This window comes from Monodon monoceros, unplaced genomic scaffold (genome assembly GCF_005190385.1).
Source record: "Monodon monoceros isolate NGI ecotype Baffin Bay Population unplaced genomic scaffold, NGI_Narwhal_1 Super_Scaffold_11, whole genome shotgun sequence".
In the NCBI taxonomy this organism is placed as follows: Eukaryota; Metazoa; Chordata; class Mammalia; order Artiodactyla; family Monodontidae; genus Monodon; species Monodon monoceros.
This window is the reverse complement of record NW_021703767.1, coordinates 128,347,251-128,372,748: the sequence shown is the minus strand read 5'-3', so window position 1 is coordinate 128,372,748 and position 25,498 is coordinate 128,347,251. Positions and strand designations below refer to the sequence as shown.

Below are 25,498 nucleotides of genomic sequence, written 5' to 3'. Positions count from 1 at the left end.
CCTCCAGTTTCCTAATTCTCAGTTTAAACACGTCTAATCAACTTGTTGCCCGTTCATTCACTTTTTTTTAATTTCAACAATTATATTTTTTGCTTCTAGAAGTACCAGTTTAAACAGCTTTTCTTTTTTATTCCTGATAATTTCCTTTCTATGCTTATCTCTGTGATTGTAGCCTTCACTTTGTGCATAAAGCACATATATAGCTCTTCTCCAATAAAGCACATATATAGCTCTTCTCCATTGTTTCTGACCATTCCAACATCCACAACCCTTGAGAGCCCAAGTCTGCTGTTCGTGCTGATGCCTATGCATTGTGGCTTACCTTCTTTTGGGTTTGTTTATCTGTACCTGGGAAGTCATGCTTGACTTTAATCCTGCCCCTCCCTGCTGGTTCAGTTTCCCTTCAGAATCCCTGTTGCTCTTGTGGACTCCATGAGTTAGGCCTTGGCTCCTTGGTTCCTGAGCCCCTGAGGCCCCAGTGATTCCTGCCCAGGATCCTGGTGTCTGGGCCAAAAAAGCCCCAACCTCACTGCTCTAGGATAAGCTCTTATTTGTTTACTCATTTATTTTTATTCTGTGGTGTGTGAGGTGGGTGGGGACAGTCTCTGGAGGTTTCACCTACCTTTTGAGATACCAAGAAAACCATAACGATTGTTTCATATATGGAGTCTATTTGTGGAATAAAAAGTCCTTCACCATTGTGAATGTATTTAATGGCACTGAAAGGTACTCTTAAAAATGGTTAAATGATAAATTTTATGTTGTTATTTAATTACAATAAAATAACAAAAACAATTCCAACTATTGAAAGAAAAGTTTCAGCTAGACAAATATATGGTTTGGCTTACGTTATTATTTTATTTCATTTACAAATACTATTACCTTATTATTTATCTATAACATGACATAGATCATAGAGCTATAGTCCCTGCCTTGTAATTTAATCCATAAATAGTAAGAACTATTTATGGAGTACTAGCAAGGGCTTCAAGAAAAATCATTTTGATTAAAGATATTTGAAGCAAGAAAAAAAGCAATAAAAGTATGTTATGAAGTGCCTATATAAAAGATGGTGCTTCTCACTTCAAGAGAAAATAAATTCTAGACCTAGTGGGAAGGTATCTATAATATTGGTTATAGTGAACCAAGTGAACTACTGGTTTAAAGATGAGAATTATTGGAAGCAAAAACTAAAAATGAAAACCAAAAACCCAGCAAGTAACAGTAAATGGGAGAAATAAACCCACACTACGTGGATTCGAATCCCAGCTCCATGACTTACTAGCTATGTGGCTTGGGGAGGTGACTTAAAGTTTCTGGGCCTCTATTTTTTAATGTGTAAAATGGAGCTGAATTCGACAATGGTGTCTGTGTAGTTGATTAAATGAACAATCAGCCATAATGGAAGTAATAATTAGCATTTAACACTCAGTTCAGAGTATAAGCTAGAAGTTAAAGCCAGAGAAAGCGCCCGTCCCTGAACAAAAGACTCCTGCAGTTATATGGACCCAGGACAGGAAGAAAAAGTACTGAGTACTGAATCAGAGTGGAGAAGGATGTCTTCAAGCCTCCCCTTCCCCATAGAGAATTCTCCACAGAGGCATCTGAGGAAGATCTCAGCAGAAGGCCCAAAATAAAGAGGTCACCAAATGAAAGGACCTGAACTTGAAATGTAAATATGTGTAACAGCATGGCCAGGCAGAGGGACCTGAGTCCTTGACTGCAGCCCCTTCAGAGCCTGTGGTGCATGGGCTGTGCACCCAGTCTGGTGTTGGGGGGGCAGCTTTCCCCCAAGAGGCCTGCTGGTAAAGCCTCTGTAATTTAGGTCAGTCTTGAAAAATCACGATAGTTTTCTGGGCCAGCAGCTGGACTCCTCACCAGGGAAAACAGAAAAACGATCCATTCTTTCTCTTTGCAGGAATTAAGGAATATGGTGGACAAATCCCCTCACCAGGGAGGTAGAGTTAACTGAAGCTTGTGGTGTTGTGCAGTTAGCTATTGGCCAAACTGAGTGCTCTTCTGGCCCCAGATCCAAGGAGCACCACCCAACTACAGACAGACCTTGCTCGGAAGTAAGGGCTTCATCAGACTCTGGTCTGTTCTCTTCCAGGATAACGAAGCAGATGCTGTGACGTTGGATGGTGGTTTGGTGTTTGAGGCAGGCCTGAAGCCCTACAACCTGAAGCCTGTAGTGGCAGAGTTCTACGGCCCAAAAGATAGTAAGTTCTCCCCGGGGACCCAGGAAGGTGTTTGTGGCCCTTGTTCTCTCCTGGTAGATGCTGAGTCTTGTCTCATTCAGGCAGGTAATGGGGATTAGCTACTGGTAAGCCTGCCCCAGGGGGCAGTGAGTGGGGAATGAGGGGCCCTATCAACCCCCACAGCCACGACTCAAGGCCTCTGGGAGCTTTGGGCTGGTTGAGGACTGGTGCTCAGGACACTGACCTCCTGGGCAGGCTGTGTGCAATCTGAGCTGAACCACTGGGGTTTAAATGTGTAAAGAGCAGTTCTCCAAGAACCACAGGTGCCACACGCAGGGGAGAGACCACACAGGAGCACGAACTTGGAGCCCTGACAGCTTTGCATCTCTTCTGAGAGCAACTCCACTGTCCCTGGGCCTGTGTGAGGGACAGAAATACTTAGAGAAAGTCAGGACTGTGGCCTCTGTTGCCACAGTTCCAGTTTCCAGGGGAGCTTGGCTTGGTAGTTGTAGGCAGATACTCCCTGCAAGGCCTGGGTAGGCAATAGCATTGGGGCATGTGTGCATGTGGCTTCTTGCTCCTGGGTTTGCCTGGAGGGTTGTTACAAATGTCTCCTCTGTGGTCCTTCCTTTCCCATGTAAGCCTATGAGAGTTTTTCTGATCCTTCCCTCTTTAGAAGCCAACCCAACATAAATGTTACCTCGGGGTTCCCCTTCCCTACTCAGGAGCCCAGTAGTGATGAGCAGTGCTTCCCTGGGGCCCAGTTTGAGAGTCTTTCATCCACGGTCTCCCTTTGCAGACCTGCAAACTCAGTATTACGCTGTGGCCGTGGTGAAGAAGGGCACTGAGTTCGGTCTGAAAGAGCTCAAAGGCAAGAAGTCCTGCCACACAGGCCTCGGCAGATCTGCTGGGTGGAATATCCCCATGGGCTTACTTTACTGGGACTTGCCTGAGCCACATGAATCTCTTCAGAGAGGTAAGCAGGCAGGAGGGTGAGTGCCCTCAGCAGGCATCTCTTCCTCAGATGCCCACATGGGCCACACTGGCGTCACTCAGACATGATCAGGTGATGATATGTGATGACTCTGGGAGTGGAGGTGGGAGGTTAAACAGCTTTAAACTGGCAGGTCTGCTGCACCAGCAGCCATTAGGGGCTGTCATAAGTCCTTTTATCTCTGAGCTCCTGACACCCCACCAGAGGTTGTCCTGAGGAGTCGGGGGAAGGGAACAGAGGGCTTCAGTCAGGGCCAAGGTTGCTGGGCCCCACTGTCCACTTCCCTGGGGTGCTTTCCTGTCTGTGGCTGATGCTTTTCCCATTCTGCTGGAGCTTTCCCTGGTGGCCATCTGCTGGCCATGAACTTGGCGCGCACCTCTCCAGGCGGGTCCTCCATTTCTCATGCATGGATCCCAGAGGAGACCTGTCTCTGAGCTGTTCCAGTCTGACAAGGCAGGGAGGGGGGCTGACGGTGACCTGGTCTTGGAGAGTGGCTGGCACATGCCTGGTTCTTGGGGAGGGAGGAGGGAGGAAAGGGGTTAAACTCGCCCCTTTTTGGAAACCCTTAATCTTGAAGAGCGAACACTTGTAAAGGCAAACTGGGTCTAGGGGTGCTGGTTTTGTCTGGGTCTCTCTGTCCCATCATGAGCCTAAGCTGGGAGCTGTAAGTGCCTCTGGCCAGGCTGGCTCACGCCTGTGCTTCTGTGTCTCTGTGTTGAGCAGCAGCGGCCAGTTTCTTCGCGAGCAGCTGCGTCCCCTGTGTGGATCAGTCGTCCTTCCCCAAACTGTGCCAACTGTGTGCGGGGAAAGGGACGGACAAGTGCGCCTGCTCCAACCATGAACCGTACTTTGGCTACTCAGGGGCCTTCAAGTGAGTGAGACTGGCTTCTGCTCCATCCGGGCTCCTAAGTGTCCAATGTCCTTGGCTGGAAATCTCCCCTGGCCCACAGCAGAGCCCAGTCTTCAAAGGGGCAACCAGGGGGCCTAATCGCCTCAGTGACACAGGGACTTAGTGACACAGCTGGGACTCCCCAGGCCAGGCCGGGCCAGTGCATACTCTCTTCATGTGACATTGACAAGGAAGCCCTCTCCTGGGGCTCCTCTTTCCGTTTCCCCAGAGTTCTCTCACTGGACTAGGCAGAGCCTGAAATGACGGGCACGGCCCTAGTGTCCATGGTGCTCTTCAGGGGCAGGCCCTCTGCTCTCCACTGCAGCAGCGCTGACCGCTCAAGGCGCTGGCCTCTCTCCTGGCTCCTCTCACTGTCCCTGTGCAGGCAGCTCATGTGGCTGATTTCTTGCTCCCTCTCCTCCCTTGGTTATACTCTAAAGTTTTAGAGCCAGCCAAGGGCACCTTTCCTCCCTCAAGAGACACTATGCCTTTATCCTCCACCAGAAGTTTGAAAACACTTTTCTCATTGAAACATCTTCAGTGCCTTTTTGATGCTTTGGGGCACATGGTGAGGGTCCTCCAGCTCCTGCGAGCTCACCCCCCTATCTCCATGGTACCCTGGATATCAGTGCCCCATGGTGCCCCCTCAGCTGTGGGTCTTCGTAGAGGCCTCCCCCAGGCCCTGCCCTTTCCCCAAGGCTGGACAGTGTGGTCAGACCCTCAACCTGAGGAGAAGGGCCAGCCCTGCAGGAACCCTCCTAATGTGTCTCCTCCCCACAGGTGTCTGATGGAGGACGCTGGGGAAGTGGCCTTTGTCAAGCACACCACGGTATTTGGTAGGTGACAGGAGAAGCATCTGCAGGTCCCTTCAAGTAGAAGGCCTTCCTTTTCTTCCTGCCTTCTTCTACATGCTCAGTAGTCAGACACGAGCATAGTGTGTTCCTCCTTTCTCACTGCTGGGGCGTTTACCTGCGCAGAGGCGTGTGTCTGTGGGGTCCCCGGCTGGACTCCTGGGCTTCATCCTATCGTTCAACTTCCTAGGCACTGGGACCCTTCCTCCTGGTCAGTGTTGCAATAGCAAAGGATTGGGAGGAGGTCTGGCTGGCCTTGACCTGTAGTCAGCCTGCTGAGATGAGACCTCTTGTGAGGTGTGGGCAGTCACCCCTGCACGGGACATCAGAAGCTTTACCTGTAAACTGGCTGTGGGATCCTGAGCAAGTCAGTTTTCTTCTGGCTCAGTGTTTACTCCAGGCTTCTCGGCTCACACAGTTTATGATTCAGTGGGGTTTTGCAAGGGAGCGGAAGGGGCACCACACCTCACGCTCTGCCTGCCGTCGGCTCACGTGGGCTTCCCTCCCCCAGAGAACCTGCCTAACGAGGCTGACAGGGACGAGTATGAGCTGCTCTGCAGGGACAACACCCGGAGGCCTGTGGACGAGTACGAGAGGTGCTACCTGGCCCGGGTCCCTTCCCATGCCGTCGTGGCCCGAAGCATGGGCGGCAAGGAGGACTTGATCTGGGAGCTTCTTAACCAGGCCCAGGTATCGAATCCCTGTCCTCTTTCCTGCTTAGCAGTTCCTGCTTGGATTTGGGGCATTTTCCTGCACTCCCTTCTTGCCACTGTAGAAGCCCTTCTGTGTTCAGGATACAGTGGGGACCATGCCACACACCATCCACTTGTAAGAAAGCACCCAGCAAAGCCTTCTTGGAGTTGCACAGAGCCTAGTCCTGCATTATCATCTGTCAGACCCTTACGTTCTGGACCAGTGACATGAAGCTGCTCCTTCTTGCTCTATTCCATATCTCTCCCGTTGGAAAGGAAATGATCTCTCTTCCAAGGTTCTTCAGCCTGACTGCAAGGGAGCTGCACACACAGCCAGCTTTCCTTCCCTAGAGCAGCAGAAAGCCAGAACTGAGCCAACTTTCTCTTATCCGGCCCTCCCACCTGTCCATCTGTCCATCAAGGCAGCCACACAGTGTCAGCCTCTGAAGGAGATGTGTTTCTTGCACTCAGTGAGCTGTCATCCAGCCAGGGAGACAGGCACAGAAACACATTCAGTGAAATTGGGTGTTTGTTATATGTCCCAAGAGGGCTGTGAATGGAGAAGGTGCTGGGTGGGAAAGAACAGATCCGACTGCCCTCTCTCCTGGCATCTTGAAATTTTCACTTTTTAATTTAGTTTCCTGAGTTTTAAAATTTTCTTCGGTCCCATTTTGCAGCATCCCTTGTTGCTGTAGCCATTCAGATCCGTGTTTTTACCACACACAGGAACATTTTGGCAGAGATACCTCTGAAAGCTTCCAGCTCTTCAGCTCCCCTCATGGGAAGGACCTGCTGTTTAAGGACTCTGCCAATGGGTTTTTAAAGATTCCTCCTAAGATGGACTCCTGGCTCTACCTGGGATATGAGTATGTCACCGCTCTCCGGAATCTAAGAGAAGATACACGTAAGTGTTTGCGAAGGATCGTGTGGCTCTAGGAACTTGGAAAACTGGTGAGGGTGTGCACCAGCAATAGAGTCTTTCCAGGTATTGAACACCTGTCCCAACAATGCTTTGTCTGCCCTGCCTGTGCAGCCCAGTGTTAGAGGAATGCTAAATGGCATCACCAAAGGGCATTAAAGGAAATTCATGCTTAAAATGATTTGTATTGATACCAGCACTGTTTCCCTTGTATAAATCAAGGCTACCCTACCCACTTTGTGAAGCCAGTTAGCCTGGCATGAAGTAAGTCAAATAGAATGAAATTGCTACAAACGTGCACATCTGAAGCCAATGCTATGGTCAACATGTGCCATGGTGAAGCTGGAGCTTTAGACAGGTCGATCCTGCTTCTGAATTTCCTTGGGTCATTGGGGATGTGTTTGAACCTTCATTCAACAGACATGTATTGACCACTTATCTATAAACTGTGCAACGTGCTGGGCATACAATGGTGAGTCAAAAATATATTAAATTCTGCTGTCATGGAACATTCAGCCCAGTGGGGAAGACAAATGTTGAAGGAATAGTCACTCCATTGAATGATCAATTAAAAATGAGAGATTTCCTCAGCAGAAGGAAAACAAAAACAAAAACCCAGAACAAAATATCATGGCTCTAGAAGAGTGCAAAACAAAGAAAAACAGGTCCCGGAATTGAGGTAAGGCTTCCCTGAGGAAGTGCCTCTTGAGCTGGGTCTGAAAGTTGGGTAGGTGTCCATTTATTCAGCCAACATTTATTGTACTGACCATGAGGCAGGCACTAAGGGTGCCATGGAGAACAAGACAGGCATGACCCTAGCCCTGGCCAAGCTTATGTTCTCCTGCAGGGAACAGACAATAAATAATGAATAAATACATAACAACAGCTCAGATGGTTAAGTGCTATTTCTAAACAAAGAGGGGAAAAAAAAAAACAAACCCAGCCTGAAGTGATAGAGTGCCTCGGGGTCGGGAGGAAAGTTGACTTCTCATAAGAAACAATTTTAAGTTAAATCTAAATGATAAGAAGCCAACTAAGAGACTGTTATTACCTTTGATTTCTAAGAGATTAATTCCTTGAATGGGATCTGTTTGTGTATTGCTGAGAAATCCTAGCACTTTCATGAAAAGAGTAGCATAACCAGCAGGCAACATCTGGGCCTCTTCTAAACTCTGGTTCTCTTCCTTATGTCCTAGGCCCGATCGCCTCAAAGGGTGAATGCAAGAAGGTGAAGTGGTGTGCAGTGCACCACCTGGAGAAGGTCAGGTGTGATATGTGGAGTGTGAACAGTGACGGGGAAATAGAGTGTGAATCAGCAGACAGCACTGAAGAATGCATCGCCAAGATAATGGTACGTCACTCCTGCCTCTGTAGGGCAGCACTCCTGCCTCTGTAGGGCAGCATCCCTGCCACTGTTGCCCACCTGTCCCCAAAGGTGAGTGAGTGTTCCTGGGAATGACACGAAAAGCCGGGTTCCAAGGAACCTTGCCCTCACTGTGGGAGACCAGCCCCACCGAAACCTCGGGACCTTTGGACTTCTGGATCTGAAGGGCTCCTTAGGGCTTGTTTCCTCCTAGTGTTAGCACCCAGTGGAGGGCAATCTGAGCCATGTCTGCTTAGGGAGGCTGGACCTGAGTGTGGGTGTGCCTGAAACCCACGGTGTGCCATGGCAAGTGAGACAAGTGTGACAGGGTCGTGTTATTGTGCAAGCAGGTAGAAGTTTAGCCTTGTTGATCACAAAAGCATTCCATATTTCCTTCTAGATAATGTTGAAAAATTGGAGGATATAAAGAAGAAAATACATAAAAACTAATTGTAACCTTATAACTCAGAGAAAATCCTGTTAACTGGGCTCATATCATACGTACAATTTACTCTCTTTTCTCACCTAATCTTATCTAGGGAGCTTTTCCCTTGTCACAAGTCATTCTTTGAAAACATGATTTTTAAAAATATATTTTAAAATATATTTTAGTTTATTTTTGAAAGAATATACACTATTCTGTTTACAGTGGTATGTCTGGGGACCAAGTTTATGGGGGACTTTCATTTCTTTTTTTTCTTTTTTCTTTTTTTTAAATTTAAATTTTTATTTTCCCTTACGGTTTATTATAGGATGTTGAATATAGTTGCCTGTGCTATACAGTGGAACTTGTTGTTTATCTGTTCTATGTATAACAGTTTGCATCTGCTAACCCCAAACTCCCAACCCATTCCTTCCCCAGCCCCCTCCACCTTGGCAACCACAAGTCTGTTCTCTATGTCTGTGAGTCGGCTTCTTTTCTGTAGATAAATTCATTTGTGTCATACTTTAGATTCCACATATAAGTGATACCATATGGTATCTGTCTTTCTCTTTCTGACTCACTTCATTTAGTATGATAATCTCTAGGTCAATCCATGTTGCTGCAAATGGCATTATTTCATTCTTTTTTATGGCTGAGTAGTATTCCATTGTATATATGTACCACATCTTCTTTATCCATTCATCTGTCGATGGACATTTAGGTTGTTTCTACGAAAACATGTTGATAGCTTAATGTTGATAGCTATTCCAGAGTGTGGATGTGCTACAATTTGTTGAGCCATTTCCTTGCTATTGAGCATTAAGTTTGGTCCTGTCTTATTGATATTATGAATCACACTTGCATGCTTTTGCCCACTTACACATTTTGCCCAAATAGTTTCCCACATATCTGATTATTCCTTTAGGGTATATTCCTCAAAAGTATATTTCTAAGCCCAATGGGAAGCTTGGCAGCCTTGTTGAATTTAAGCATTTCTGAAATTTGGGGCTTATTAGCTCTATTAGATCATTATATCTAACAGATCATTTGAGTTTATTTGACTCATTCATTAAAGACCTTGTATTGACCAAGCACCAAAATAGCACCCAGCCAATGTGGCCGAGATCCGGGTCTGGGGCCCCCATCAGGAGGCACTCTATGCCACAGGCACAGCCCTGAGTCTCTGACTCTGCTCATTTGTCTTACAAATGAGAACTCTTGGTGTCAGAAAGGTGTTGTGAGAGTGTCTCTGGGACAGTGTGCCCTATGAGAGGACAGGGGGACTGAATGTGGGTCTTTCCTTCTGAAGAAACTAAGCAAAGCACCCAGAGTTGATCATCAGTTCATCATGGTTTGGGTGAAAATGGGAGTACATTTTATTTTCTATGTTGGGTGTGCCTGACTGATCCTTTGGGGGTCCAGTACCAGCAGCTTCTGTCTCGCTGGGCCTTCATGACCTGTGCTGGCAAGGCTGCTTCAAGGAAACAGCTTGGAGGGCATGTGGGACAGAAGATGGTCTCTTTAAACCTGCTGTGATGTGCTGTGTCTTTGCAGAAAGGAGAAGCTGATGCCATGAGCTTGGATGGAGGCTACATCTACATAGCAGGCAAATGTGGTCTGGTACCTGTCCTGGCAGAGAACTACAGTAAGTGGAAGGGGCTTCTCTCAGTGTTTCATTTCCCCTGGGCCATGGAGAAAGGAAATGGAAAATAACAGCCTGATTTATGCCACATGGGCCATAAAGCTCTTGCTTACTGAGCACCTCCTACTTCCTAGGCCCTGGGCTCCCTCATCTCTAGCCCCCAACAGTTTTCTTGAAGGATGGGATCTTCTATCATACCTCCCACAAGGGAGTTGGAGGCTTTGCACGGGGAAGTTCTAGCTAAAAGTGGCCCCTCTGCAGAGGACATCTAGATTCTCAGTTGGGATTCCTGGCAGGTCTTCTTGATTCCAAAGCTCACACTTCTCCTGTTGCCCTGGTGCAGGGATTCAAGTATGGTGGGCAGAGACCACTGTGGCCACAGGACAGATAGAGTGGGAAACTTGAAATTTACAATTTGGACTACATTCCAGAGGCCAGGGAGCTAAAGTGAACTTGCATAATCCAGACAGCCTGGACCTTTTGGGAACTGGTGATATGTAGACAGTTTTCCTGGCTCTTTTAATTCTGAGCTGCACATGGTAAAGACGATTTCCAATCCATAAATGAGTATTTAATGACTTCTTCGTTTTCTCCTCTACAGAAAGTGAGGGCCAACATTGTAAAACCACACCAGAGGAAGGTGAGTTGAGATTGGTAACCTCATGAGTTTAAGATAAATTCCCACTGCTTTTGGGAAAGGGTAAGGTAAGTTTAAATTCAAATCAAAAGTAGATAAGAGACCAATTTTCGGAATGCAAAGGAATCATGGAAGTAGAGTAACTGGCAATGATGATTACTTTTGTACACTTGCTATGACTTGCACATGGGAATTTTCATTTAATCCTATAAGGTATGTCTTGTTGTCCTCTAAGGATGCATAAGAGGACCAACAGCTCAGAGAGATTACAAGTTGTCTAGACTCCAACATCCAGCAAGCAAATACAGGCCCTCCCCACCACTCCTGACTGCCTCGCATTGCACGAGGCCAGCAAAGTTTTAGATGAGAGTTAGCACCAGCCCAGGAGACTTGCTGATACGTGCCTGGCAGGGCTGAAGGGAGAGGCTCATACCGGCAGATGTCTAGGGGCATGTGATTGCTCAGCCTCCCAGCCAGAGCTAGGCCCAGGAACCCAGGCCAACCTGGCTCTCACCCAGCGCTCTGGCTGGGGGTGGATCTGGAAAGATGTGGCAGGAGAAAGACAGGAAATCTTATCAAAGTGGGCTCTGGGGCCCACACTCAGGTCCCTGCAGGTCATTTCCAGCCATTAGTGTGCAAGTCTGTCCTCATCACTTGTCCCAGTTACAACCTTCAGCCTCTCCCCGTCACACTAGGAACCAAGCTCTTCAGCCGAAAATATAACCATTCTTATTCCATGAACAATAAGATTTGTGTCTTTTCTGTTGGAAACAATTTCCTGAATTAATTAAATTGGAAAACTGAAATCATGAGTTGATATTCTTTCTATTACCAGTTTTAAAGATCAGCATGTATTTGCAGCTAATCATGGCAGCTAACTTGATTTTGACAGTTTCCACTTTGCATATTTATTGTGGTGCAAACCTGTATTCTTCTTATCACAAATTATCTGGCCAGAATATCCCTGTGGTTTATTGCTCATTTACTACTCTTTCCTAATGTGCCCTTCAGTATCCATTCCTCTGCTATTCCACAGTGGAGGGTGAGTTGCTGGTTTATGTCAGTAGCTTCATGCATTTGGGGAAGGGTTATACACCAGCCATTGCTCTGATGGTTATGTATTCTTACTACTTTACTTTTAAAGTTCAGATTAATCTCCACCTCCTGGAATGACTTGTATCCCCCCCACCCCCACCCCCCCCGTCAGTTATTGGGAAGACCCATTCAAAGAGAGAAGGAATGGTTTGGGATAATTCTACTCCTTAAGGAGATGGCAGGTTTAGACACTCTGGAGGGCCCAGGGGTGTTAATACTCCCTATTTAGGTGTCTTTCTTGCAGGGTACTTTGCTGTGGCTGTGGTTAAGAAATCAGATGCTGATCTCAACTGGAACAATCTGAAAGGCAGGAAGTCCTGCCACACTGCAGTAGACAGAACTGCTGGTTGGAACATCCCCATGGGTCTGCTCTACAATAATATTAACCACTGTGAATTTGGTGAGCGAGCTCTGAGAGGCTACTGTTGTCAGGGCCAGGTGGGAAGAGGTGTACTGGGAAGAGTGTGGTATGGTACAAGATGCTGTGGCCGTGGCTCTATGGTAATACAATGTGGTTTAGTGAACTTCAAGAAAATATCTAAAAGGAATGGTAGGGCTGGGAGATGGATCAGAATGGTTCTTTTCAGTTGCACATAATGGCTTAAGTGAATATGCGTTTACTTTTCTCTCTCATGAAAAAGACCGGAGACAGCAGTCCGTGGCTGGTACTGTCGTTAGAAACCCAGGCTCCTCTCTCTTCCCGATGCACCATTCTCAGCATAAGGCCTCCATCTTCAAGGTCACTCATGGTTGCCATTATATCCACGATCCAGGCAACCTCAAGGAACAAAGAGAAAGGGCACTTGAAGTATGTGCCACCTTGTTAAAGGAGCTATTCAGGAACTGTAGCCCAATTACTTCAGCTAACTTCTCATTGCCCTGAACTTAGATACATAGTCACATTTAGCTGTAAGAGAGGCTGAAAAATGTCATCGTTTATTTGGACATGTTTCTGTCCCAAATAAAACTAGATTTTTGTTCAAAAAATTAAAAGTAGAACTACCATATGATCCAACAATTTCACTTCTGGGTATTTACTGGAAGAAAACAAAAATACTAACTCGAAAAGATACGCACCCGCACGTTCACTGCAGCATTATTTACAACAGCCATGACACGGAAAGAACCTAAGTGTCCATCATGAATGAATGGATAAAGAAATTGTGGTTTATATATATACAATAGAATATCATTCAGTCATAAAAAAGAAAGAAATTTTGCCTCTTGCAACACCATGGATGGACCCTGAGGGCACTATGTGAAATAAGTCAGGCAGAGAAAGACAAATACCGTATGTTCTCATTTATATGTGGGATCTAAACAAAAATAAAACAAAATAACCCGAGCTCATAGACACAGAGAGCAGATTGGCGGTTGCCAGAGGCAGGGGCTGGGGGTGGGCAAATTGGGTGAGTGTAGTCAAAAGGTAAGAACTTCGGTTATAAAATAAATAAGTCATGGGGATGTAATGTACATCATGGTGACTATAGTTAATGCTGTATTGCACATTTCAAAGTTGCTAAGAGAGTAGCTCTTAAAAGTTCTCATCACAAGAAAAAAAAATTTTAATGTGATACACCACATTAACAAATTGAAGAAAAAGATCATATGATCATCTCAATAGATACAGCAAAGGCTTTTGATAAAATTCATCACTCATTTATGAGAAAAACTCTCCAGAAAGTGAGCATAGAGGGAATATACCTCAAATTAATAAAGGCCGTATATGACAAACCCACAGCTATCATACACAACAGTGAAAAGCTGAAAGCATTCCCTCTAAGATCAGGCACAAGACAAGGACTCCCACTGTTGCCACTTTTATGCAACATAGTTTGGAAGTCCTAGCCAAAAGAAATTTTTTTTTTTTTTTTTTTTTTTTTACGTTACGCGGGCCTCTCACTATTGTGGCCTCTCCCGTTGCGGAGCACAGGCTCCGAACGCGCAGGCTCAGCGGCCATGGCTCATGGGCCTAGCCTAGCCGCTCCACGGCATGTGGGATCTTCCTGGACCGGGACACGAACCCGTGTCCCCTGCATCCGCAGGCAGACTCTCAACCACTGCGCCACCAGGGAAGCCCAGAAAAAAAATTTTTAACCCTGTATGGTGATGGATGTTAACTAGACCTATTGTGGTGATCATTTCACGGTAGCGAAACGTGTTGTACTCCTGAAATTAATATGTTATACGTCAATTATATCTCAATGAAAAATTAATGGAGAAAAAATTAAAAGAAAAAGAAAAAAAACTTGATCTTTGTTACGAAGAAGCAAGGGGAAATGGCCGTTGGGTGGACAGCTCCAAGCCCTGCCACAGGGCTTTCTAGGCAATGTGGTATGAGGGGTCCTCGGGTCTCTTTAAGATCTTGGCAGTCTCACCAAGTGACTGCTCAGCTCCTAGGCCCCTTCAAAGGGGTGGAAATCAGTTTATTCTCTGTGTCCTCTGAATATCTTCAGGTATGAGCTTAGTTCTACCTCCTAAAATCTGTGTCTAATTTCACCATGGACATGTTTTGTCATGGTTCTTATTTTCTTTAACTTCCTGAGTACTTCCTCCCTGCCACCTCCAAATATTTGTAGCTACTTCAAAAGGAGGGTCTCTAAAGACAGTTATGAACCAGGCAAGTCCTGTGTGTGTGTGTGTGTGTGTGTGTGTGTGTGTGTGTGTGTGAGAGGGGGGTGCATTCAGGAGTTCTGTTGCCCACTAGCAAGGGCAGCACTTCTGCTCTCCTGAGCCTCCTGGCAGTTTTACAGCTATGGGAGAGCAGCTGAACTGTGTGTGAAATTCCCCAGCACTTTCTCAAGGTTGGAGTTCTAAGTTCTGTTAAAGGCTCTTCTAATAAATATCAGAGAAAAGAAACACCAAAAACAAGTGGCACAACTCAGGGAGTGAGACCTTCAATTTTACCCCTTTTAGTCAACTTTCATATCATTCCCATCCCATCTCTCTAGGTGAGTGAGACACTATTGGGATGCTGATGGAATCCCCTCCACCTGACTTGTAATTGTTCCCAGCCTCAATTAAGTTTCCTTTCAAAGCCTATACCCTGGCAGGTCCTGAGTTGATGGCAGGTCACATAATGAGTATGTTCTACCTATCCTGGGCCATACACACCTGTGATGTGTTAGGTAAAGGCCACTGACATTGACTCAGGAAGAGCTGACTTTCTCTTATCCTTCTGCACAGATAAATTTTTCAGTGAAGGCTGTGCTCCTGGGTCTCTGCGAAATTCCAGTCTCTGTGCTCTGTGCATTGGCTCAGAAGGTGTTCCGGGAAGGGAGTGTCTTCCCAACAACCATGAGAGATACTATGGCTATTCAGGGGCTTTCAGGTGAGTATTATAATCCTCATACAAAAATAATAGTAATCCCAGCCCTGACGAAATTCCTTTTTAGGAACGCAGGTGAGATTCTTACATTCCTATCCCATTAGTCCTGCATGTTAGGGTGTCACATTTACAAACATAAGTAGAAACCTGTGAGAAGAGGCATCCAGCTCCCTCCAGGACACGGTCTCCAGACCTGGCTGTCATAGACAGCAAAGACTGGCAGTATGGTACAGGTCAGAAGTTCTCAGTGGGGGGTGATTTGCCCCTCAGGGGACATTTGGCAGTGTCTGGAGATGTTTTTGATTATCAGTGGAGTTGGGGGATGCTACTGGCATCTAACTGGGAGAGGCTGCTAAACATCCTACATGCGTAGGACAGCACCCTACAACAAAGAATTATCTGGCCCCTAATGTCACAAGTGCCAGGTGAGGAAACCCTACCATAATTGAATAAACACAGGAGTCAAGTATCTGGCTCCTGCTCTTCCATTCACCTCTGGGGGAACCTACAACCATGGAAATATATCAATACAAAAGTAAAGTACATGACTTCTACATCTTTGGTTACATTTCTAGTTCATGGAGTTTCTATCATTTTTAAAGAGACACCTGTGCACTTTACGACCTTATTAGTTTTTAACTATCCTGTCTGACTTGGGCCTGTGTCACTTAGCAGTTCATGAATCCATCAACTCCCCAATGATAGTGGTATTGTAACTAAAATTCTCACTAGGGAAGGAAAAACAAAGACTATCCCAACTTCCCAGGTACAACCAGCTTGTGAGTTAGAGTAAGAACAATTCACAGCCCACAAGTTTACAATTTTACAAGGAGACTGTGAGTAAGGAATCACCTTGAGGGAAGACTGCCCCTCTAATATCTGTGTTGAAGCTAGGAAATGGATGTAGCTCTGTTGGAGAAAATGGGCCAGAATTTAGAGTGCAGAAGTGAGATTGTATTAACTACAAAGCATATCAGAGGTTTTGTTTTCTTTTTATTACTTACATTAGTAATATGTAAGATCAGTGACAATAGATTAGTGATCAAATGGGAATCACAACTGCTGATATCAGATGGCCAGCCCTGGATCTATAAGGTGGCCTTTCTGAATGACAGATGTGTCTCTGGCCTCTTTTCTTCTCTCTCCCTGTCTGGGACTCTGCAGGTGTCTGGTTGAGAAGGGAGACGTGGCCTTTGTGAAGGACCAGACTGTCAAAGAGAACACTGGTGGTACGTGCATAACCTTTGTCCCCATAAATCAGGGTCGCTGGTTCACTTGTGTCCAAGATGTCTTTGTGGAAGTGTTATGGACTCTGTCAGGGTCCAGAGCTCTGATTCTCAACCTGTTTGTTCGGTGAAGAGAGAAGTGTTTGCTTGGATAGGCAGAATGGTAAGGACCATGGGCTTCCCAGTGGCCCTGAGTCTCTCCCAGGAACCTTCCTACAGGTGCAGGCACTGTGCCTCCTTTCCCCTAAATACTTCAGTGCACATTTCCTAAGAACCAGGACTTTCTCTCACATACCTACATTACAATTAGCAAGATCAGGAAATTTATACTAACATGGATTTAATACTCATCACGTCCACAGTCCCTATTCAAATTCTGTGAGTTATCCCCAAAAGGTCCTTTATAACTATTTCTCATATTTCTAGGTCCAATATATATTTAAATATATTATAGGTCCACTGGGAAAAACATACAGACAGTGGCACCCCTGTAGGAATGAGCACCAAGACCTTGGCTTCTAGAACCATTCTCCAATAGAAGGAACCAAGGCCCCTTGGAAAAATAGCTGATTCTGTGGCTGGGGCAGGAAAAGTATAAGGTGAACCTGGAACATCATGCTGAAGAGCTCAGAGAGATGGGACGTATCAAAGCACAAAGGAGCCATTGTGAAAGCCCTCCACTGGCCAAATCTGGGACATTTTGAGCTTGAAAAGACATAATAATAGTAGTAAGAAATAATAACCCATTGAATAAAATAGGAACGCATAAGTCCATCCTGATTAAACAAATGAGTATAAGGGAAACATCTTCCTTATTGTAGAATGCTAATTACAGATGCAGAAATAATTATGAAGTTAAAAAACTATCGTTTGGCAACCAAGATAGTAATAATTGATTCAAGCAAGGATCATCAATGGGCACTAAAACTAGTGGGTGAATATTAGATGGCCATGACATTAACAAACAAGACAAAAATTTTAAAAATGTCAGTAAGAATGAGTATTCCACCTGCCCACTCTCTATCACTAACTGCTTATATTCCCCACCTAGAGTCCAGGCAGCTATTACTTCCCTCCTTCCCTCATGTCCCTTTACTCAACCTCAAATTTTTCCAGCAACTCATTTAGAATGAACTAGTACAGGACCAACTCCTCTAAGATGCCTTCCCCAATGGCACACCTCCATCCCACAACAGAATCCTCTGTCCATATTGCTCTTATTATTGAATTCATCACATTCCGTAATAAACTATGGCCACAGGGAGCTCTCTTTTCCTCTTCTTACATCCCAACACCAACCACAGTACATGGCACACAGAAGTTGCTAAGTACTTACTTGAAGGAATAATTGGTTTGGCTAATTTTTCTTTCTTCCCTCCTGTTACTTTTGCTTTTTCCTTTAAGGGCTGTCCTTTTTCCTGCTACCTGAGTGTTACCCTAGGCTGGTTCTTTGTCATCCCTTGATTTCTCTTTGTACCCTTCCAAGTAGGGCTCCCCTCTCAAGGCCGCAACTGTCTTTGCAAAGACTCCAAAAGCCTTACCTCCTGAGGGGAATTTATAGAGGAGGCCCACCTCCCATCTAAATAACATCCCAGGATCTCTGTTTGCCCTGTGGTCATTTTTATGTACAAAGTACACTGGCACTGCAAACTCAACCTGTATAAATCCAAACTCCTCATACTTCTCTCAAAACCCAGTCCTCTTCACACAGCCTCTGTCCCCATGGAGGTCTTATATGCCCTGCCAGTCGAGCCTAGATTAAATTTTCAGTCAGTATGTTTTTTGTTTCTTCGGAATAGGTATGTCTTCATTAAATTCTATGGTATGTTGTGATATGGAAGAACCAGGATACAAAGGCATAGAGACTGTATGATCTAATTATATAGATATGTGTCTGCACATCATATGAGTCTAGAAAAGAGACTAGAAGTAATGCACCAATGTTGAAGGTGAATGCTGTGGGATTATACTGGGTTTCAAAGTCTTCTTCCTTAAACTATGTAGCATTTTACAAATTAGCTGCAGTAAACAAGCATTATTTGTAGTGGAAAGAAAATTTTTTATCATGCCCTTCTAGATGCCCACTGCTCCTAACCCAGACCAAATCACCTCCCATCTCATTTTTCCTAGTTGTCCTATTTCAGGCTCACACATTAACACTGATTTCCATTCATAAGTTCTCATAGACCCACTTTTCTTCCTACCTAAGTGCCACACTCCATCCCACACTCAGGGCCTTGAGGATCTGAGCATGTTTAGCCTGACTGCCCAAGACTCTGTTCCAGGGGGGCTCTCCTCCACCCAATAGGAACACCGGGCACGTACCTGTCCGTGAGTCTTGCCGGAGCCCTCCATCCCCTCACAGAGAAGCGTTCCTCTCTCCTCCTCTCAGGCCTACACATGTTACAGGACACACCTGAAAGCTTGCCTTCTCCAGCTAGCCTTCCTGAGTTAATGTGCTCTCGCTGTGCTGGTTCCCTAGCTCACACAGCGTTTAGAGAGTGTTACACAAAATACAAAATGTTATTATCTGTGCCCTGCATTTTTGATTTTGGTATGTGTGCTATTTCCCCCCTCCAATAAGACTGTGTCTTGCAGAAGGCTGAGGACATGGTACTGAATAAATGCTTAAAGTACTAAGTAGAACAGAATGGGTTTGGAGAGAATAAGGATGGATTTCACTTGGAAGGTGTTGAGTTGGAGGGATGGGTAAGAAAAGAAAGGAGAAATGTTAAAAGGTGAGCAAAGTTATGTGCAGGTACTGGTGGGAGGAAAGGCAGGCAATTTGGGGTTTTCTATAAAAACCAAAAGTGTACCTTTGGAGAGTGTAGGAAAAGGGATATTTTTACTCTCTATATAAATTTAAACTTTTAAAATACTGCATTCATATATTAGTTTTTCAATTAAATGAGAAAATTAAATTAAGAAAAAGACTGCAATCCTGTATTTTAGGAAAGAAGCAAAAACCGGGAAAACTTATTTGAGAATTGCCTTAGGAGGAAGGAGCTTAAACCTTGAGAATAGGTGAGATGTTCTTTTTTCAGAGAGAATACAGAAAAGATGAAGCAAGGGGCTGAGAACAGGATATGGACCTGTATGCACAGAGGCATGCGTGCATTCCACATAGAACTAGTACGAGTGAGCCAGATTTCACTCCTAAAAGTGAAATCTTTGGCCCTTCCAAAAGGGCTTCTGGGGAAAGTTCTTTTGCTTGCTAGTGCCAGATGGTACAGCACAAACCTGCTTAGAGGGTCACATTCTTTCTACACTGGAGCAGGAGATCCAAATGCTTTGGAATTTAGAAGAAATGAAGATCATTTTGAACATCATCCATAGAATGTGGTTCACCCTCCCCTGGCTGGGTGGGCAGATTGAAAGGAGTGGTCTCTGGGAATTCCTGGTAACTCTCTTCCTCTCCACATTACTGTAACCCCTGCTGGCCACTGGGTCCAGGCCCTCCACACGCCAGTGGGTTGGTCACATCTCCCCAGTGAGGTGTGCCTTGATCAAAACTGTGGCTGACCCACCTTTTCTGTACCCAAAAGAAAACCCTGAAGAGTGGGCAAAAACACTGCAGGAGAAAGATTTTGAGCTGCTGTGCACCGATGGAAACAGGAAGTCTGTGGATAAGGCTAAAGATTGCCACCTGGCCCGAGCCCCGAATCATGCTGTGGTCTCACGGGAAGATAAGGCAGCTTGTGTTCGCAGAATATTAAACAGACAGCAGGTATGGTGGCACAGACAGGGCCTCCAACCCTTTCTTCCTGTGTGCGTGTGGATTATTTGGGGATTTCCCAGCTGAGTCCCAGCCCGTACCCCAGCATTCTTTTCCTGGAAGTTAGAACTGGGAGGGCATGGATTGTGGAACTGGATGTCCCAGGCCTCGCTCTGCTCACTAGAGATCAGACCCCATCTGATGCATGTGTCCCAGGGTCCAAGTACCTGCCTTGCAGCTCTACGCTGACCTTGCTCTGTGGTACCCTCATTTTCCCCACTTCTGCCTTTTTTAAAATGAAGGTGACTGATCCTATTTCCCAGCCCTTCTAGATACAAGTCATGAAATGTGGACTGTGTTTCTCTTGCTTAGGCATACTAAGAACCATTCCAACAGGCAGTAGAACCCAGGAACCTACCCTGAGGGAACTTGTCCTCTGGGGAAAACAACCAACCCAGGGCTGGCCTTGTGGGGAGAGAGACTGCCTGAGTATTTTAATCCTAAAGACCCCTCCACCCACAAACACCACCCTCCCCTCAGTGACAGCTTCCTCTCTGTTGATCCACCATTGGTTTTCTTCTTTTAAAAATTAAGATAGCTACCTTTGTGAGTCCTCTGAAGGTAAATGGTACTAATAATTAGTATTTAATGGACATTTCCTAAGTGCTAGATGGAATGCTAAATGTTCTGTAATCATTATTTCACTTATAATCTTAGAAGGCCTGAAGGAGTTGAGCCTCTTAGCAAGATAGGATCAAAGATGAACTTTTAAGTTCACATGAACTTAAAAGTCAAATACGAACTTTTAACAGCTACCTGTACTACTCCTCACTGGATTGCTCATATTTAATATTTTCTTTGACAATAATACTTAAAAGGGACATGCTTCTTCCCTCTCATTTCCTGGAAGCCGCCCCCAAGGCCATGGCCAACGAAGTGAGGAAGAGAGATCAGAGGTCAGCAGTGGGCAGGAGGCAGGGACTTCCCCAAGGACATGGGACCAGGATAGACCCTACAGAGGACTTTGGGGCCTCATGGAAGCACAGATTTGTGGTCCATAATTGTATGAATGCCAGGTGATGGATGTGGAAAGATCCCGAGGCATCCTCTGCGGCTTCCCTTTCTTCCCAGGGTTGGTTCCCAGCTTCCAGTCCCCTCCATCCCATCCATGCGTTCCCAGCAGCTCTTTGCCACACGTCCTCATGCACTTTCTGTCCATTTGACAGGATCAATTTGGAAACAATGGAACTAACTGCCCGAGCAGTTTTTGTTTGTTCCACTCAGAAAACAAGGACCTTCTGTTCAGGAGTGACACTAAATGTTTGGCTGAACTTCCGAACGCAACAACGTATGAAACCTACTTAGGAACTGAGTATGTCACAGCTGTGGCTAACCTGAGACAATGCTCAACCTCAAGTGAGTAAGAGGAACAGCATTGGGGAATCTGCAAAACGAACATGTGCGGGGTTCTGGGTGCTGGATACAAAAGGAGGAGCGGGCTGCAGTCCCCAGGAGATGACCAACAGACAGGATGAAATGCTGAGGGAACAATGCAATCCCAGCATGAATGAAAGGCTAACTTGCATGGGCTGATCGTAAGGGGGCACGGGCTGAAGGCACTGAGGCAGTGACTGCCAGGACATACAGAATTCCATGCTATTACTAAGAAAAGGAAGAGAGTTATGTGCCCATGCCAATTACTCTGCTCTAAACACCTTTTTATACAGTGCTGCCTTGTTCAAGATGGTAGTCTCTAGCTACATGTGGGTATTTAAATTTGTATTAGTATTAAACAAAATTTTAAATTTAGTTCCTCAGTCACACTAGCCATAATTCAAGCGCTCAATAGATACATGTGTCTCCACATAGATGAGCAAAGAGAACATTTCCAGCATTGCAGAGAGTTCTTTTACATGGTGCTGCTCCTGAAAGCTTGAACAATGATAAGTTCCGTAACTCTAAAGTTGCCATACACACCACAGGCATACCTCGGAGATGTTGCAGATTCAGTTTCAGACTATTGCAATAAAGGAATATTGCAATAAAGCAAGACATATGAAGTTTTTGGCTTTCCAGTGCACATAAAAGTTATGTTTATACTACAGTATAAAGTGTGCAATAGCATTATGTCTAAAAAGTGTCTAACAATGTACGTACCTTAATTAAAAAATACTTTATTGCTAAAAAATGCTAACCATCATCTGAGCCTTCAGCAAGCCATAATCTCTCTGCTGGCGGAGGGTCTTACCTCAATGGTGCTGGCTGCTGACTGATCAGGGTGGTGGTTGCTGAAGGCTGAGGTGACTCTGGCAATTTCTTAAAATAAGACGACAATTAAGTTTGCCCCATCAATTGACTCTTCTTTTACGAACGGTTTCTCTGTAGCATGCAATGTTTGATAGCATTTTACCCGCAGCAGAACTTCTTTCATAATTGGAGTTCCATCCTCTCAAGCCCTGCCGTTAGTTTATCAACTAAGTTTATATAATATTCTAAATCCTTTGTTGTCATTTCAACAATCTTCACAGCATCTTCACCATGAGTAGATTTCATCCCAAGAAACCACTCTCTTTGCTCATCCATGAGAAGCAACTCCTTATTCATTAAAGTTTTATCATGAGATTGCAGCAAGTCAGTCACATCTTCAGGCTCCTCTTCTAATTCTAGGTCTCTTGCTATTTCCACCACATCTGCAGTTACTTCCTCCACTGAAGTCTTGAACCCCTTATAGTCACCTATGAGGATTGGAATCAACTTCTCTCAAATTCCTGTTCATGATGATATTTTGACCTTTCTCCATGAATCACAAATATTCTTAATGGCATCTAGAATGAAGAATCCTTTCCAGAAGGTTTTCATTTGACTTTGCCCAGACCCATCAGAGGAATCACTATCTATGGCAGCTATAGGCTTATGGAATGTATTTCTTTCATAATGAGACTTGAGAGTCAGAATGACTCCTTGATCCATGGGCTGCAGAATGGATGTTGTGTTAGCAGGCATGAAAACAACATTAATCTTGTACATCTCCATCAGAGCTCTTGGGTTACCATGTACATTGTTAGTGAGCACTCATATTTCGAAAGGAATCTTTTTTTCTGAGCAGTAGGTCTCAATAGTGGGCCTAATATATTCAGTAAACCATATTGTAAACAGATGTACCGTCATCCAGGCTTTGTTGTTCCCTTTATAGAGCATATGCAGAGGAGACTAAGCATAATTCTTAAGGGCCCTAGGATTTTTGAAATGGTAAATGAGCATTGGCTTCAATTTCAAGTCACCAGCTGCATTAGCCCCTAACAAGAGAGTCAGCCTGTCCTTTGAAGCTCTGAAGCCAGGCATTGACTTCTCCTCTCTAGCTATGAAAGTCCTAGATGGCATCTTCTTCCAATAGAAGCCTGTTTTGTCTACATGGAAAATCTGTTGTTTAGTGTAGCCACCTTCATTAACTATCTTAGGTAGGTCTTCTGTGTAACTTGCTGTAGCTTCTACATCAGCACTTGCTGCTTCACTTTGCACTTTTATGTTCTGGAGATGGCTTCTTTCCTTAAACCTCATGAACCAACCTCTGCTGGCTTCAGGCATTTCTCCTGCAGCTTCCTCACCTCTCTCAGCCTTCACAGAACTGAAGAGAGTTAGGGCCTTTCTCTGGATTAGGCTTTAGCTTAAGGGAATGTTGTGGCTGGTTTGATCCTTTATCTAGGCCACTAAAACTTTCTCCATATCAGGAATAAGGCTGTTTCTTATCATTTCTGTGTCCACTGGAGCAGCACTTTTAACTTCCTTCAAGAACTTTTCCTTTATGTCCACAACTTGGCTAACTGTTTGGCACAAGACGCCCAGCTTGTCTTTGGACAGGCCTTCCTCACTAAGCGTAATCACATCTAGCTTTTGATTTAAAGTGAGAGATGTGCAACTCTTCCTTTCACTTGAACATTTAGAGGCCAGTGTAGGGTTATTAACTGGCCTAATTTCAATATTGTTGTGCTGGTGGAGCAGTCAGAACACACACAACATTTATCAATTAAGTTTGCCATGTTAATGGGCATGGCTTGTGGTGCCCCAAAACAATTAATAATAGTAACATCAAGGATTACTGACCACAGATCACCATAACAAATATATAATAATAATGAAAAAGTCTGAAATATTTCAAGAATTACCAAAATGTGACACAGAGACATGAAGTTAGCAAATGTTATTGGGAAAATGGCACCAGTAGACTTGCTTGATGCAGGGTTACCACAAACCTTCAATTTGTAAAAAACACAACATCTGTGAAGTGCAATAAAGCGAAGCACAATAAAATGAGGTATGCCTGTACTTATCTAGAACACCAGTTTTCTAAGAACTAGAATACAGTAAAACACACCTTTGTACTATAGCTATGTTGGACATCATTTAATGACTTGGAATCATTTGGAAGATGTGGGAGAATACCATGTAGCTACAGGGAGGTTATTCTTCAACTGCAGAGTGCAGGTCCATAAGCCACAGTCCTTAAGATACTGATTCCCAGGTCCTGGGGATACTGATTCAGCAAGTCTGTGCCAGGTTCAGGGTTTCTGCATTTAAACAGCTGCCCACATAATTCTGGTATAAGGAAGGATCCATGGCCACTGTTCTGAGTACCCAGGTTGTATTTACCTATATAGTCTGTGAGGGGGTGGAGACTCTGGCCCTGCTGTACTCTGCTCCATCCCCAGCTCCCAGGATGGAAACTGGCACGTGCTGGGTGCTTAGTGCATCTCGTTATGTTAGTTCCTCACTTGGATCAGAGAGGACAGTCCTCCCAGGCTCGTTCCAGCCACATGGACTCAGTCGTATGAGCCCTGCCCGTAAGACACAAGATGGGGGATGATGTAGGGCAGGGAAATCCTGTTACCATTCTTGGTGTGAGACACTGCCCGCTGTAGGCACAAGAGCTGTGCAGGCAGGAGGAGGAGGCCACTAGGAGAACGGCCAGGTCCACCCATCAGAAGAGCAGGGCAACGGGTCTGAGCACTTTTGTATCAGGCTTAACTGTTGATTCACTTAACAGAAAACAAATATATGTAGATATTAACTGCCCTACCCCTCTGCTCTGTCCCCACAGAACTCCTGGAAGCCTGCAGTTTCCACAGAGGTTAAAATCCAAGAGTGGGGCCACCACCTGATGGAGATGGGAGCTCACCGGACCCATAAGCTTCCCCTGGTTTTGCTGGTCTGAGTGGTTTGGTTGCCTTCAGTTTGGTGGTGGCACCTCTGCGGGACAAAATAAAAATAAAAGTTATTATTGGTTTTATCTTTTAAAAACTTCATTTTTTCCCTAAATGTTTGGTCTGGAAGGGCTAAATACATGTGCAACTAGCCCTTCCTTCAGAGCTCAAGATTCATTTGCTCTTTCCCATAGCCATACCTCCTGGGTACAGTCCAAGTAGGAATTCTTTCTAAAAGGGGTCTGCATGGTCATTATAATATAATCAAGTGTATAAGGCTGTGTGTGGTGTGTGTGTGTGTGTGTGTGTGTGTGTGTGTGTGTGTGT

General features: G+C 45.1%; 1 protein-coding gene across 1 annotated transcript in view; it reads left to right on the top strand.

The window, feature by feature from the left end:
* LOC114890458 (serotransferrin-like) overlaps window positions 1-25,257 on the top strand; it is a 31,230-nt gene extending 5,973 nt beyond the window's left edge. The window contains exons 3-17 of the mRNA XM_029213914.1: window positions 2,111-2,219; window positions 2,998-3,174; window positions 3,916-4,063; window positions 4,862-4,917; window positions 5,444-5,622; window positions 6,351-6,528; window positions 7,740-7,894; window positions 9,885-9,975; window positions 10,574-10,612; window positions 11,949-12,104; window positions 14,891-15,035; window positions 16,197-16,261; window positions 19,804-19,985; window positions 21,200-21,389; window positions 25,069-25,257. Coding sequence (XP_029069747.1) covers window positions 2,111-2,219; window positions 2,998-3,174; window positions 3,916-4,063; window positions 4,862-4,917; window positions 5,444-5,622; window positions 6,351-6,528; window positions 7,740-7,894; window positions 9,885-9,975; window positions 10,574-10,612; window positions 11,949-12,104; window positions 14,891-15,035; window positions 16,197-16,261; window positions 19,804-19,985; window positions 21,200-21,389; window positions 25,069-25,103 — 1,905 coding nt within the window. The 3' untranslated portion in view covers window positions 25,104-25,257. The remainder of the gene's footprint in view (window positions 1-2,110; window positions 2,220-2,997; window positions 3,175-3,915; window positions 4,064-4,861; window positions 4,918-5,443; window positions 5,623-6,350; window positions 6,529-7,739; window positions 7,895-9,884; window positions 9,976-10,573; window positions 10,613-11,948; window positions 12,105-14,890; window positions 15,036-16,196; window positions 16,262-19,803; window positions 19,986-21,199; window positions 21,390-25,068) is intronic.
* Window positions 25,258-25,498: the final 241 nt, after the last annotated feature.